This window comes from Leopardus geoffroyi, chromosome C1, assembly GCF_018350155.1.
Source record: "Leopardus geoffroyi isolate Oge1 chromosome C1, O.geoffroyi_Oge1_pat1.0, whole genome shotgun sequence".
Classification (NCBI taxonomy): Eukaryota; Metazoa; Chordata; class Mammalia; order Carnivora; family Felidae; genus Leopardus; species Leopardus geoffroyi.
In genome coordinates this window covers 114,123,159-114,137,871 of record NC_059328.1, presented here as the reverse complement: position 1 = coordinate 114,137,871, position 14,713 = coordinate 114,123,159, and the positions used below count along the sequence as shown (strand labels likewise).

Here is a 14,713-nt window from a genome sequence, read left to right as displayed (position 1 = left end):
CACCAGGCTATTTATGTCACGCTTGTTAAATTTAGATGCAGGGTAGATACCGAGCATGTGACTGAGCCTCTGCCCCTTGTGTCCTGTGAACTTAGGCAAGTTATCTGATGTCTCTGAGCCTCAGTTTCCTCATCTGTGAAGGAAAATAATGGTACCCACTGCATAAGGGTGCTGTCTGGGAAAAAAATATCCGCTGGTATGTTTCTGGCTCAAAATATTCATTCAATGCCAGTTTCTTCCCTACACTTTTATTCTCTCAGTTATTAAATGGTTTGTCCTTACCATGAGTCAAAAAACACAGCTTTAAAAAAGGGAAAAACAATAGCTTCATCCATTTATTTTTAACTTTTTTTTTTTTTTTTTTTTTTTTTTGCCACCGGGTGACTAGTTAGTTCTCCAGCTGCATAATTAACAAAGACAAAGCCCAAGCCCTTAACTACCAACATCTTTAGAACATAGAGCACAATGAAAAGCAATAAACCAGTAACTCTAGAGACTTGTTTTTACCTAGAGTTAAAAAGGTGATAAGAAACATCCCAAGCTGATCAGAATCTGGAGGCAGGAGGCTGAAACAAGTCCTTGGAGTGATTTCAAGTGGGATTTGTGGCCCCTATTTCAAGTCAGTTACTGAGCTACCCAATCTCTTTGTGGCAAGAGAGCCGATGTTTGATGTTACATCAGCACTGCATCTTGCAGGTGGGGTGCTGTTAGCTACAGCAAGCCACAGCAAGCTCTGTAAATTACCTGTGTTTCTGGAAAGACTTAGGGAAAATGTAAATGCCACTGGTTTTTGGAAGCTGGCCAAGGATTTTGTAATTAGCATTCCAGTCTTTTGCATATGCTTATGAGATGAAGAGCCTTCTGTCTCCCCCATCCCTGCCCCCACCCTGCTGCTACAACCACCCAAATCACCTCGGAAAAGAAGAGTCTTGGAAAAAGAGTCCCTACATAATCCACATTTTCTCCTCTTTTTTTCTTAAATTTATGTTTTGCAGGACAAATGATACTGGCTTTCTTTCCTTCAAAGACCACTTGCCTGTCACTCAGATAGTTATCACTGATACCAACAGATCAAACTCAGAAGCTGCTTGGAGAATTGGTCCCTTGCGTTGCTATGGTGACCGTGAGTACTAAGTGGAAAGAAGCTTTCTCTCTTCATTACATAAGCACAAGATGTTTTTATTCCCTTATCCCTTTTCCCTGCAGTGCCCCTCAGTCTTGAAAATTATTCACATGCCCATTGCTTAGATCTATCCCATTCCAAAACAATGAATCACGCTTAAGGATTTTTTTCATTTGCAGGGCACTTCTGGAATGCGGTATCATTTTACACAGAAGCCTCTTACCTCCACTTTCCCACCTTCCATGCGGAGTTCAGTGCTGATATTTCCTTCTTTTTCAAAACCACGGCTTTATCGGGAGTTTTCCTAGAAAACCTTGGCATTAAAGACTTCATCCGACTTGAAATAAGCTGTAAGTGCCCTCATTTATGAATTTAATGTAATGCCAACAGAAGTTCGTGTGTTATCTTCACCACTAACAACTAGTGTATGTGCATACTATCAGATTAATAACTCTGGACATTTGTAAAAATAGCCATGATAATTTCTGGTTCCTTCTAATGCTTTTTGTTTCATTATTACCTACCGGTATTTAGTTGTTCTCTCTTCAAAATAGGGCATTCTTTGGGGCGCCTGGGTGGCTCAGTCGGTTAAGCGTCCTACTTCCACTCAGGTCATGGTCTCGGGATTCACCAGGTTCAAGCCCCACCCCTGGCTTTGTGCTGACAGCTCAGAGGCTGGAGCCTGCTTTGGATTCTGTGTCTCCCTCTCTCTCTACCCCTTGCCCACTCACACTCTGCCTCTCTCTCTCTCTCTCTCAAAAATAAATAAACATTAAAAAATTTTCAAAATAGGGTCGTCCTCAAATTTCCATAGGTACCTATTACAGTGTCCTTTATCTGTCCAGGGGTACTTCTCACCTTTGACTTTAACCTTCCACACCCCAAAACTTTTTCAATACAATTTCCATGGGAAGCTGAATGTGTTCTTATTGTGCATTCTATTCACATTTGGGGTCTACTTTTTTTTACTGTACTTTTGCTCTGAAAGTGATTTCCAGATTTATTTCCCACCATTAGGAGTGTGTGACTATCCAATCAGAATCCCCATTGTTTCTCTACCCCTTGTACCTCCTAAATTTTACCCCAGGACGTGGCTCATTTTCTAACATCCCATCTCCTATATACAAGTTGTATTCATTAATGATCATAAAGCTAAATGAAAACTAATAGAAATGCAAATGGCAAAATGTGCTAATATTGAACTCCTGTATGTTATCATGCCAATCAAAATTTCCAATACAAAAAAGAAAAGACAATGTAGTACATGAAAATTTTCTAACTTTATTTTTTTTTTAATTTTTTTTCAACGTTTATTCATTTTTGGGACAGAGAGAGACAGAGCATGGACGGGGGAGGGGCAGAGAGAGAGGGAGACACAGAATCAGAAACAGGCTCCAGGTTCTGAGCCATCAGCCCAGAGCCCGACGCGGGGCTCGAACTCACGGACCGCGAGATCGTGACCTGGCTGAAGTCGGACGCTTAACCGACTGCGCCACCCAGGCGCCCCATCTAATTTTAAAGTAAAAAGGGGGAAAACATCCCTGTGTATTGCTTTGTTCCGGTAATAGTCATATTCAAATGTCTGTTCATTTGACTTTATTTCTGCAAATTTGTGGATGACTTCATCAAAACTGATTATCTTCACATGTGCATGTTCAAAACAGTATAATCAGATTTGTCCATCTATCTTCTCTTATACTGATCAAAGGATACTTTTACTAATTTTAAATGAAAAAAATTTTTTTTTCTCATCAAGCAACAGACATGTAAATTTTAGGAAAGGTTTTTTTTGTTTGTTTTTTTTGTTTTTTTTGTTTGTTTTTAATTTTTTTTTTCAACGTTTATTTATTTTTGGGACAGAGAGAGACAGAGCATGAACGGGGGAGGGTCAGAGAGAGAGGGAGACACAGAATCGGAAACAGGCTCCAGGCTCTGAGCCATCAGCCCAGAGCCTGACGCAGGGCTTGAACTCACAGACCGCAAGATTGTGACCTGGCTGAAGTCGGACGCTCAACCGACTGCGCCACCCAGGCGCCCTGGAAAGGTTTTAAACATAAAGATAAGCTTCATAGAGGGGCACCTCTGTCGCTTAGTTGGCTGGGCGTCTGACTCTTGGTTTCGGCTTAGGTCATGATCTCATGGTTCGTGGTTTCCAGCCCCGTGTCGGGCTCAGCGCTGTAGGTGCAGAACCTACTTGGGATTCTCTCTCTCTCTCCCTCTCCCTCTGCCCTTCCCCCACTCTCTCTCTCCCCCTCTCTCTGAAAATAAATAAACTTTAAAAAAATTAAGTTTGGTAGATATTCAAAAAAATATTTTATTTACCATAAATTCCAGGAATTGCAATTCTTTCTGCGTGTTTTCTTCAGAATCAATTCTAACAGCTTTTAGATATCTCTGCAATCATTAAAAAAATCCACTAAAAATTTTGCCTGGAAAATCTATCACAGATCACTATTCTATTTGGTAAAATCTCATAGAGTTCCTAAAGGTTTGTTGTTGCTCAAGCTCTCCTGGGTGCAGTTTGTGTCCACAAGGCCTGTGATAATGTGTATTTGTGTCTTCTAACAGTAGTTTTGAGTTAAACAATGATAGCACGATAATTGTAAAAATGAGAAATGAGAAGCTGAATTCTTACTTTTAAAACTAAGCACATATGTTTAAGTCTGCATGTTCAGGAGCCAAAGGTATATCTGGAGTTCTCTGCATTAACTTCCCTCTTGAATATAATATTTATTAAGTGGTAAGTAATAAAATGTGCTATTTGAAGCTTACATATACATTATTAAAAATTCATACTAACATCAGCATTTGTTAGAACTTAGACCAAGAAAAGGGTTTTTTTTGGAGGAGGATTTTTTTTTTTTCCCTGAGATTGTTTAGAATTGCTGTTTTTGGTTGCTTTCGCTGGTTTTCCAATTTTCTATACTCAGTGACTGCCCCCTCCAACTTATTTCTTCTAAAACAATGGGCTGTTCCCATCATCTTGTTCTTGTTATGCCCATGACTGTAACTTGCACTTGTCATTAGATGCCTCATTTTTCTGTGTCTGAATTTTTTTTAATGTTTATTTATTTTTGAGAGAGAGGGAGAGAGAGAGAGCACAAGCGGGGGAGGGGCAGAGAGAGAGGGAGACACAGAATCTGATGCAGGCTCCAGGCTCTGAGCTGTCAGCACAAAGCCCCACATGGAGCTCAAACTCACAAACCTCAAGATCATAACCTGAGCTGAAGCTGGACACTTAACCGACTGAGCCACCCAGGTGCCCCTCATTTATCTGTGTCTAAATGGATGCTTTCTGTATTTGATTAAGGCAACTGACCCATATTCGAATAATGATCTGACTGCATGAAATACCCTTGAAAGTAATGTCTTAGCAACAGAAGCTTGGAAATTTCAGAGATTTAGGAAAAGAGCACAAGCGCTAGCTGGAAGAGATGACTGAGGTGTTTGCACCAGTCCTTTGAAATCACCAAGCAGCTAAGTGTTTCTTTTGCAGTTATAGCACAATACGTACAAGGAAAGAGATCTTCTTAATTGGTAGTTTTAACCTCCTTTTACTCCAACAATTTAGACTATTAATGGGAGGAAGCTCTTGTGGCTTTAATGTGAAAGAAGATCTCTCATATCTAACTTGGCCAGGCTCTGAAAATGTGGAGTTGAGTGCCAACTATTGCATAATATGGATATAATAACCTCAATGTAAATTTAATAAAAATCAGACCCCGAGGCCTTTTGATTCATTAAAGCAGCAGCAAATGTCATGGCATATTATCACAAGGTAATGAGCAATGATTTAGTGTTAATTACATTTCAGTGTCCAATTTGTTTGTACTTTCTGGTACTGTATTTTGTCCTTTTGGTTGTATAGAAATGTTGAAATGCAGGTGGTATTAAATTTGGTGAAAATTTTAAAACCTATTGACATGATTGTTTGCTGTACACTTTTTCACCAGGTTGAAGAGTGTATATGTTTTGGAAACAAGATTTTATATAAAAATTTTAAAGTACAAGACTTCATGATTTTCAGAATATTTTATTTTATTTTATTGTTATTATTTAAAAGGAAAAAAAAATTGGGGGCGCCTGGGTGGCTCTGTTGGTTAAGCGTCTAACTTCAGCTCAGGTCATGATTTCACAGTCCATGAGTTCAAGCCCCGCGTTGGGCTCTGTACTGACAGCTCAGAGCCTGGAGCCTGCTTCAGATTCTGTGTGTGTGTCTCTCTCTCTGCCCCTCCCCCATTCATGCTCTGTCTCTCTCACTCTTAAAAATGAATAAATGTTAAAAAAAATTTTAAAGGAAAAAAATTGAAAGGAATCTTGCATTTCTTATTAATAGCTGCACTCATCCTATACCTTTTCTGCAGATAGAATGTTCACCCTAAGGGGTTCATGACAAGATACTTCTACAGATCAGCTACTTATAAAGGAAATGGTCTTTAAACACATGAAGTGGCTCAGAATAGATTTCTCTTCCATCCCCAAGGAGTGTTCCTCTATAACTATCTGAACTGAAGCTTCCAAAGTTGATAAATCCATGTTGTTCGACAGGGAACAAGAAATGTCTGTGAAATTTTCAATCCATTTCTTTCTGGGGAACTTCCAGCTAACACCTGTGAATTTTGTAGTGTTGACATTAGTCCGTATTCTAAAAGAAGCAAGACATTTTACAATGTCCTCAAGTCTTATTAGTGCATCTATTTCAAATGAGACTAAGAAAAAAAAAATCAGCTGTTTTGGCCATTATCTCACAATGGCTGTGCCCGTGGAAATCAGTATTTTGGAGTAGGTGAGGAAGAGCAGAAAGAAATGGCTGTTGAGAGTCGAGGGGGCCATATTGCTTGGAACCCCATGTGGATTCAAACTGCCATTACTCTGTTTAATTGTGAGCATGTCTGTCACCGCTTTAGTGGTTACTTGTGCAAAATGGGGTTTATGACACCCATATGCGAATCAGACATATTTGGCTGCAATTAAAAGAAAACTCAGGGGCGCCTGGGTGGTTCAGTTGGTTAAGCATCGGACTCTTGATCTCAGCTCAGGTCATGATCTCAACGGTTTGTGAGTTCAAGTCCCATGCCAGGCTCTGTGTTGAAGGTGCAGAGCCTGCTTGGGATTCTGTTTCTCCCTCTCTCTGCACCTCCCCCATTCATGTTCTCTCTCTCAAAATAAATAAATAAACTTAAAAAAAAAGAAAAAGAAAAGAAAAAAGAAAACTTGATCTGAACTGGCAGATACAAGGATGGGAATTCACTGGTGCTGAAACATGCGACTAAGTCCAGAATTGGTGGGGCACTTTATTTCTGGTTGGATTCATCAGTTTAATAATGTTGTCTGCGGTTTAATTTATTTCTCTTCTTTCACTGACTTGTGAATATCTCCCTCAGTCTAAAGCTACTGCACCCTCACGGGAGGGCTACATTTCAACTGGTGGGAAATCACTTCTTTGCCAGCTATCCACACAATCCTGTTGATAGGCAACTCACTTGACCCCCTATGACCAATGCCTCTGGCCATGAAAGGAAAGATTGCCGAGTGGTTTTTCTAGGGCCCACCTTTACACCTGGAAGGGGGACTAGCTTTCCCTAAAGACTATAAGGGAGGAAAAATAATTTCCTTCTTAACTTTTCAGTTCTTGGTTGAGACCCCTGTAATAAAAGAGTGACAAGAGAAAACAAACGAAAATTTATTGACAAGCACACATCGTGTGTTCATGGGAGTTGTATAGAGAAAAATGAGTAACTCAAAGCAGTAGCTTAGAACTGCAGCTTACTGGGGTGCCTGAGGGGCTCAGTCATTTAAGCTTGCAACTCTTGATTTCAGTTCAAGTCATGATCTCGCAGTTTCATGAGTTAAAGCTCTGCATTCGGCTCTGCACTAGCAGTGCAGAGTTGCTTGGGATTCTCTCTCCCTCTCTCTCTGTCCCTGCCCCCACTTGCACCGTCTCTGTCTCTCTCATATAAATAAATAAAATCAAAAAATTATATAAAAAAAGAACTACAGCTTATTATATAGCATGTTCAACAGGGAATAATAAATTTATGGAGAGATAATCGGACAAAAGAAGGCAGTTTTAGGTTTCGAACAGCAGAGATTAAGACTAGTTAGTAAAGTTTGTTAGGCAGAGATGTTTGGTAAGCTGATAGAGTCTACAGTTGTCTCCAAGCAATTAACTTTTGTCCTGGTAGAGAGGAAAGGAAGGACATTTTTGTCAATTTATGACCTGCCTTACATACACAGGAGGAGAGCAAGGAGTTTTTCCTTGTCTCTGCTTCTTCTCAGTTGCCTTCACTCAAAATCAACCTGATTTTAAAGTAGCATATTTTGGGGTGGCGTATTCTGCTGGCCTTCAAGCCCATGGAAAAAGTGAGTGAGATATACATATTTCATATATGTTATCTGTATGGAAATATATATATATATATGTGTGTGTGTGTGTGTGTGTGTGTGTGTGTGTATATATATATATATGGAGATATATATGTGATATATGTGGATAAAATATGTATACATGACATACATCCATATAGATATGTAATATATATATGTGTATATATATATATATATATGTATGTATATCGGGGGGAAGAGAGAAAGAGACTTGAGTTGTGATGTTTAGTGGTATCATATCAAGAATATTACCAGAGAGATTACCAAATGGGATAAGAATTTGAAGATGGAATCCTCAGATCTTCAGAGAATGGTAAAATTAATATTAATAGTAATTAGATTTATACATTTATATGATATAATATAATATAATATATAATATAATATAATATAATATAATATAATATAATATAATATAATCAGACTAAATTATTGAGTGTCTTCTCTGAATAGACACTGTACTAAAATTTTTACATTTATTACTTATTTTGCTCTCAAACACTCCTGTTGATGATCAAGATACTGCGCTATGATTTTCATTGTTCAACTCTTACTCCAATATGCAGATGAGGAAGGTGACCCTGGTTAGTAACCCGAGTCACACTGCTGCTAAGAGTCAGAATCCAGAGTCAATGTACCTCTCTGTTCCTTATTCTGCTTTGCAACACTTCCTCAATGCCCAAGAATGTTAAGACTCAAGAGAAAATAGAATTTTCTTTGTGATTTGAAACAGAAGACATTCAGGAATTCCTTGAAATTTTATGCAAAGGGTATGTGTTTTTTTCCTAGAGTTTCCATCAGATCATGTCTCCAAAAATGTTTAATGATATTTCATCTAGTTCATGTTTTTCATTTTATCAATGTATGCGTGGAAGATCAGAGAGGTGACTTCTTCTTTGTCCATAAATGGTCCCTGGGATCTCTCTCATGCCCCACATGGGGTGGGGCTGAGTACACCAACATGGGGTTCAAGGAAGGAAGAACTTTATACAGGAGACTCTCCTTAAAAGTTTTATTTTCATTTTCTAGAAATACTAGGTAGATACTCTCTTGCACTTATGCACTTTCCTCCACTTAACATGTCCCTTCTTTGATTCTCTCTCTCTTCCTCTCTGTCTCTCTCTGCCCCTCCCCCACTCATGCATGAACTCTTTCTCTCTCTCAAAATAAATAAATAAAAATTAAAATAAAAAGAAAATACTTTGTGAGCTCATTGGATTTCATTCATCTGTACATTCTCAAGGCCTAGCACAAGGCTTGACTTGGTAAAAACTCATTGAATGCTGAGTGCTACTTTGGCTTTGTCTTCAACCAAAAGGTGAGCAAATGATGAGGGAAGATATTGGTGAGACAGGAAGGAGAAGGGAAGTCCAGGGGGTAAATTCATGCGGGAGATAAGGCTGACACAGGGCTTCTGGTTTTCCCGTCTAGGACCATCGGGTGGCGTCCATCCTTCCAGCAAATAAGAGCGGGCTTATGTTTGCTTCTGGTGCCCTCCTCAGAGTCACTAGTCAGTGTTGGAAGTATCACTCATTTACTTAGATTATTCTTGTTCAGATGTATCCAGGCACTTATGTTATATATTCTAGGTTTTGACCACTCCTCCCCCCACTGAATAGGTTTGGAAGACAAATATATTTTTTTTTTCCATAGGAAGAGTAGGTTAAAAAATGAACTCCAGGGACACATCATCTGGATTTAATTCTTGACTCTGCCCCATCTGGGTTAGGACAACTTGTCAGCTCAGTTCCCTCAGGGGTAATATGTTACCTGTCTCATAAGACTAGAGTGAGGCTTAAAATATTAAGGAGTTCATTCATGGAAAATGCTTAGCAGAGTGTCTGGCTCATGGTAAGCACTCAATAAACAATTAGCTGTGATTATCGCATTACTGATTCCCCCCCACCCCGACCCCAGTTCTAGGGGGAATGGGTGAACAAAGTAGGTCCTAAATACTGACCTAAATAAAATTAAATAATAATAATTTTTAAAAATTCCAAGGAAGTTAATACCTGGGTATAAACCAAAAAAAAAAAAAAGAACTTACAAAACTGCATTGAATATATATGGTGTAACATTTTAATGAATGAACCTTTAGTTGGATGAGAGCTCCCTATATACAAGCCCTGGTGGTAGGTGTCCAATAAACCAGGTGTTCATCTACAGTTTGTGGACTAGTTGGAGAGACAGACCATAAACAGATCATTATACAACAGAAGGACAGATGTTGGAGCAGGGATAAGCCCAGACAGGAAGCCTAACAAGGAAGGGGGGGGGTCAAGGGGTGACGGCAGACACAGCAGTAGAACAAGAGCTCTGCAAAGATGTGCTGTCCATGTAGAACTTAATATCCACAAGACCAGCTTTGCAGGAAGGCTTTTAGAAAAATCTTTAACATTTTTCCTCTCCAATTCTCACCAATCTTTACCTGTTTTCTGTAAAGAGAAATAAATTGAGGACCCAGTTATCTCTCAGTTAGTGTTTATTTGATCTCAAGATATACAGGGCTGTGAGGTAGCATCTGTGGCCTGAATAAGAAACAGGAAGTGGCTCAAAGGGCCAACTTCACTCTTATTTAATCTTTTAATTGCTGAACCCAATTTGTTCTCTTCAATTTTGTCTGGGTTTATGAGCCGAGGCATTTAGCTGAGTTGTTGAGCCACGCCACTGCTATAATAGTCATAGCTATCACTTTGAGTATGTCTCGTGTGCCAGGCGAGGTCCTGTGAACTTCGTCAAGGTTAATTCATAAACAACCTGACAATGAGGTACTGTTTTTATTCCCATTTTTCAAATGGGAAAATTGAGGTGTGACAAGATCGAAACGTGCCTTAAGTCATGGTGGTTCCAGAGTCCATGCTGTCAAATCCCATTTTAAGGCCTCTACCTTCCTGCCTCCCCTTTAGGTCAAGGTCCACACTGACCAGAATGCAAAACAGTTCAATCCTCGGTTACTTGCAAATTCTACCTACTGGGGGCTTCTTATAATGAGGCTCATTCTCTGGGTTTAAAGGCTGAGGAGGAAGTAGTCTGGGATGGTTATTGGACCTTTGGGATTACCTGATTACTCAAATCTGGAAGTTGATGACTTTGTCAAATATATACCCATGTCCTGCTTTAGGTATAATGTAGACGAGGCCAACCAAGGTGCTGAGAAGGAAGGAAAGGTCCTGCCTAGGCAGGCTTCAGTGACTTAAAGGGGACTGTCTTCTTATTGACATCAATTTAAAATTTGCCTCTCCACATCCTTCAAATTTAGAAAATTCTTACGTAGTAATGGAAAATATGAAAAGACCTACTCACTAGAGAAAAATGGAGAAGAATTCTACTTTTGGAGTCAGCTTCTTTGTACTGTGTTGTACTTCTCTGAACTTCAGTTTTCTCATTCGTAAAATGGGAATAAAAATGATGCCTTTCTCACAGGGATTTCTTTGAAAGATTCAAATGACAGAATCTTTGGGTAGTGCTTAGCATGGCACTCAGCAGAGTTCATTGTACCTGTTGTACTCCTGCTACTTCTCTTTTTTTCTCTCTTGCTCAATGGCTATGTGGCCAAACCACCACCATCATCCCCACCATCATCATCATTATCATAGGTGTTATTACCCCTGACTGACTGACCCCTGGCATGTGTGAGATGCAGAACTTTATCAAAGGGCAGAAAGGGTCATGGGAGGTGGATGGGGGCCTGTGTTTGATCCCAGGCACCACTACTTGCAATGACACGTCCTTGAAAAAAGCACTCAAACTTTCTGAGTCTCCTTAAAAAAAAAAAGTCATAAGATTAGCCTGAATGATTATAATCACATGTATGAATGAAATAACATAGAGAACACTAGACCTCCAAGGGTGTCAACCTTCTCCCAGCGGGAATGTAGCTGGCTCACGAATCCAGTATCTACAGATATCCATGAAGGGCATAGTTGAAGCCAAAATAGACCCAGAAAACCCAAAGCCTTGGTGCCAATGAATGTTTATCAGATTGGCATTTCTGTCCCTAGCCCCTATCCTATTGGCTGAATTCTCACAGTGAGTACCAACTGGGCCAAAGAAAGAGCTTGGGACTTAGTATTTGGAAGTTTTTACTATTAACACTAAATTTGATGTCGTAGAGATTTCAGCTGGAGGCCTCTTCACCTCATACTGACGCATAGTCATTTATACCATTCATTCAGGTTGTGTGCCGTCCATTCACTGACGACTCCCCTCAACTTTCTACCTATTTCTCTTGTTGGTTTCAGCTCCGTCTGAGATCACTTTTGCCATTGACGTTGGGAATGGCCCTGTAGAGCTCATAGTTCACTCTCCTTCTCTTCTGAATGACAACCAATGGCATTACGTCCGGGCTGAAAGGAACCTCAAGGAGACTTCACTCCAGGTGGACAGCCTCCCAAGGATGACCAGGGAGACATCGGAGGAGGGCCACTTCCGATTGCAGCTGAACAGCCAGCTCTTTGTAGGTAAGAGACATTTTGAGGCCCCTCTGTGCTAAAACCCTCCAAGATCTCTGCATGACCAGGCCCAAGGAAAATTACGATTTCGCTTTAGACCTAAGGAATGATTAAAATATATCCTAAAGCACTCGTAATTGTAAATGTGATTTTATAAATCCTTCTTTTCTAGCTTCATGAGCCACAGAAATAAGAGATTATGCCACCCCTTAGCAAATTTTGAGGTGGTCTCAGACTCTTTGTATCTTTCTTCCTTGTGCATATTATCTTCAGGTGTCTGAGGAATCCTATTGTTTTTCATTCTTACAGTCAAAATCTACTCAGAGAAAAATAATATATCAGCTATTTACACTTCAGTAGATGTTGTCTCTAAGTCCGGGAGCCACCCTTCCCCCTTCCTAGTGATACGTGACTCCTGATTCCTGTTGATAACTATGCAGTGAAACATGTTACAGCATCTCAGAGGGATGTGTCATCAGGCTTATGGTGGGGGAAGGGACTATTGTTTACCACGGGCTTCTTTGATACTCCCTGAAACAACATCATGAAGGTGGTTGCCTTACATTTGCACAGGAAAGCAGGCCTGGTTCCCGAGCTGACATCTCACCACTGGTCAGTCCCTCCTGAGACTCACAATCAGCCTCTAGATAGGTTATTCATCCGAACTGATCGCCAGTGCTGACATCAAGGACTGGAAAGCCTCAAATGTCACTTATTGAGTCCACTCATTCATTCATTCCTTCATTCATTCCATAAATAGTCACTGAGCACTGAAAACAGGTCAGGTACCTTGCTAGATGATGGGAATTGAAAAATAAATTGTGGGATGACATTACTTTGCAAAGAGCTATGTGTGTGTGCCTCTGTGTATGTGTAAGAAAAAGAGACCGAGAGACAAAGACAGGAAGAGAATTTAGCCACATGAATCCAGGTAGGAAACGTCAGCCTCTTTGCTATAATTTAGAAATGACTTTTTGAAAGTAGGTGGAACAGGGCTTGTAAAGCTTTAAAGTACAAAATGTAGCTGTAAATATTAGGTTTATTGTAATATTATCAAAGCTAAGAAGCCGCTCTTGTATAAAACTTGAAGTTCAGATGCTTAGAACACTGATATAAATAAGTCCCAAAATGTGCTAGTCAACCCAGATTTAATTTTCTTTCCTTATTCATTTTTTAGCCAACGCTCACACTACATAGCTTTACTACTAGTAATGAAATGTCATCAGCAATCAATGGGTATTTCTTACCTCTTTCCTTACATTGGGTTTTTGCAACTTTTAACTCTGACAAAAGCAGTCACTAAAAGCACACCAGCTAAAAGAAAAAAAAGTAACAAAATATGTCATATTTTCTCTTCTCAAGAGGAATCATATTTCTTTCTTCATCTGTCATGTTTTACTGCTCTAGCAGAAGCTATGATATAAGTGATTAAAAGCATTTTTATGATTATAAGGCATTTACGTAATTAATAACCTACATGAGTGATATGCTTTACTCTTAAAATATTTTTGAAAATTTATATTGCTGCTTTAATTCTATTTAAACATCACATTTCATTTCTCTGAAGAAGTTTGCTAGTCATCAAGATTTAATGTCTTTTTTGGTGAAATCAATTCAAGTAGTTTGTAATTTTCATAAATTATATTCCATGCCAAAGTTTAATTTATCTTCAGGCAGTATTTATGAATCTTTCTGGAGGAAAGGTGTATATAAAGATGGAACAATATTTTTTATCCTTTCATGCAAATTTCATGTCATTATGAAATTATCATATGACCTGCATATGTGATAAACTTTGTGCAAGTCAAAAAGGGAAAAGACGCAGCTGTGTTTCCTGGCAGGTGTTTATCTCAAGACGTTTCAGTTGAATTGATCACAAGGGCAGGGAGTTGTAGGAGCATGTCAATGGCTCTGGAGGACATTCCTTGCTTGAGCTGAAGCCAAGGTCAGCTGTGGTGAGAGCGCCTGTTTCTGTTATGTTTCTCTCCAATAAGTTCCATCTCAGATGTTATTCTGCTTTATTGAATTTGTCTTAATGTACTTGAAGAAGAAAAAAAAATGCACACTGTTGGAGGTCACTTTAGTCTGTTGGTTTGCATTCTGTTGTTTAGTATACAGCAGTGTGCCCATTTAGAAATGTGTCCGATAGCCAAAAATGCTGAAGTCCCAGTGTTTCTATTTTGTGTAATTCAGTGGTTCAAAAACAAAAACAAAACCCCCCTGCTTAGCTCTAGCCATCAAAATGAAGAGTTGCATTCCCTGTCATTCAGAAACCTAGAGACACCAGATATTTATATTTGCTAGGCAGAAAAAAGAGATCATTGGTGGGTACTTCTTCATAGGGATAGGTTGAAGGTAGCCGTACTTAAGTATTCATTTGGACATGTCTGTCTGCATACCTTTGGCCATGAAAGGATCTTTCAATCAAAACAGAGCATCGGTCAGCATTGCAATCCCTGGTATTGAGCTGTGCTCCCGAGTGCTTACTGAGTACCAGAAACAGCTTGAATTTTATAGAATAGGATGTACCTCCTTGCACTGCCCCTGTCATTGGAATGGGACAAATTAAAGTGCTCAAACATGAGTCAATGCATGCTCGATTACTGGAATCAGTAATTTTATCTTAAGACTTTTATCACCATGATGGTTAAGGACACTGGCAGCCATGTCATCCGACCGGTCACATTTTTTGTGACAGAGCAGAAGAAACTTCATAGCACATGGATTCTGAAATGTATGCTGTGAGCATGTC

At 39.5% G+C, this 14,713-nt stretch overlaps 1 protein-coding gene across 4 annotated transcripts in view; it reads left to right on the top strand.

The window, feature by feature from the left end:
- CNTNAP5 (contactin associated protein family member 5) overlaps positions 1 to 14,713 on the top strand; it is an 807,688-nt gene that overhangs the window by 665,066 nt on the left and 127,909 nt on the right. For all 4 annotated transcript variants that reach the window (XM_045479457.1, XM_045479456.1, XM_045479455.1 and 1 more), the window contains exons 15-17: positions 996 to 1,123; positions 1,303 to 1,473; positions 11,752 to 11,970. In XM_045479457.1, the coding sequence (XP_045335413.1) occupies positions 996 to 1,123; positions 1,303 to 1,473; positions 11,752 to 11,970 (518 nt within the window). The remainder of the gene's footprint in view (positions 1 to 995; positions 1,124 to 1,302; positions 1,474 to 11,751; positions 11,971 to 14,713) is intronic.